Below are 1,159 nucleotides of genomic sequence, written 5' to 3'. Positions count from 1 at the left end.
GAACTTCTCCTGGTTTGGACTCTTGTTGCTCTGAGCTGCTGGCTTTCTGTTGAGCTGACTGTCTGAACTGAGCAACCATCTCAGAGATGAAGGTGTTGACCCGCAGCTCAGGTCGAGAGCTGAACACCTCTTTACAGTTTGGACACTGAGTCTGGACATTAACGTTCCAGTGTTGAGTGATGCAGGCTTTACAGAAGTTGTGTCCACATGGTGTGCTGACTGGATCAGTGAACACATCCAGACAGATGGAGCACAGAAACTGATCTTCAGTCAGCAGACAGCTGGCAGCAGACATATCTACACTCTGAGGACAACAAGTGAGAAAACAAACTGTTATCACATCTTCAGCAGCAGCAACAGTGTGTGTCAGGTATTGTTTTCACATTGTGTGTCTGTGTGTGTGTGTCATCATGGTGGAATGTGTCCTGGAGACGCCTACTGTAGAGGAACATTACAGAAGAGGGTTTGAGTACTTTAGAGAGGTGCTCACTGAATATAATTTAAAAACACAGAGTGATCCTCCATCACTGTCACATCACATATTAAATAATAATACTGCTACCCTGCTGCTTATATATTATCAGAGTGAATTTATATCATTTGTAAGGAGCCTATTCATTTTAATTCCACTTTTATATTGAGCACATTACTATTTACTGACATATTTGGACCTCAGGTTGAATGTGAGTTGAACTTCCTGTCTGAGTCGAGCTGAAGTGTTTGAGTTGAAACACAGTAAATATTATCAGCTGAACTTCCTCACAAACACAGACAGCAGGAACTACAGAGACAGAGACGTTGAGAGGAAAGGCTTTACAGTCCAAGGATATTTACCAGAGTACACAACAGTTATGTAAGTTATAACACATCAATGTTGTTCCTCTATAATCAATAAATACATCCACACATTACATCACATGCTGTTCTCTGTGTTCGGACAATCCAAAGGGAGTAGCAGCTAGGCTAGTTAGCTTCTAGCAGGCCTAGCTTATCTGCTGCTACTTTGTTCTTTGTTATGGATCCTGGTTTGAACTCACTTTACACCAAATGTTGAGTTTCTCTGTAGAACAGTGAACTCACCAGAGTTTGTCGGAGACTCTGTTGTTGAGAAGAAGCTGCTGGATTCAGTTGAATGTTTCTTGAGAGAGAAGCAGAGAGA

General features: G+C 41.9%; 1 protein-coding gene across 1 annotated transcript in view; it reads right to left on the bottom strand.

The window, feature by feature from the left end:
• LOC306785084 (uncharacterized protein) overlaps positions 1-1,159 on the bottom strand; it is a 9,161-nt gene extending 8,002 nt beyond the window's left edge. Inside the window, exons 1-2 of the mRNA XM_079279308.1 lie at positions 1,081-1,159; positions 1-304 (exon numbers count right to left, since the gene is read on the bottom strand). The exon at positions 1-304 is cut by the window's left edge and continues 1,342 nt beyond it. Of these exons, the coding sequence (XP_079135434.1) occupies positions 1-295 (295 nt within the window). The 5' untranslated portion in view covers positions 296-304; positions 1,081-1,159. The remainder of the gene's footprint in view (positions 305-1,080) is intronic.

The sequence above is a fragment of the Melanostigma gelatinosum genome (assembly GCF_949748355.1).
Source record: "Melanostigma gelatinosum genome assembly, chromosome: 11".
NCBI lineage: Eukaryota > Metazoa > Chordata > Actinopteri > Perciformes > Zoarcidae > Melanostigma > Melanostigma gelatinosum.
This window is presented reverse-complemented; position numbering and strand designations above follow the sequence as displayed.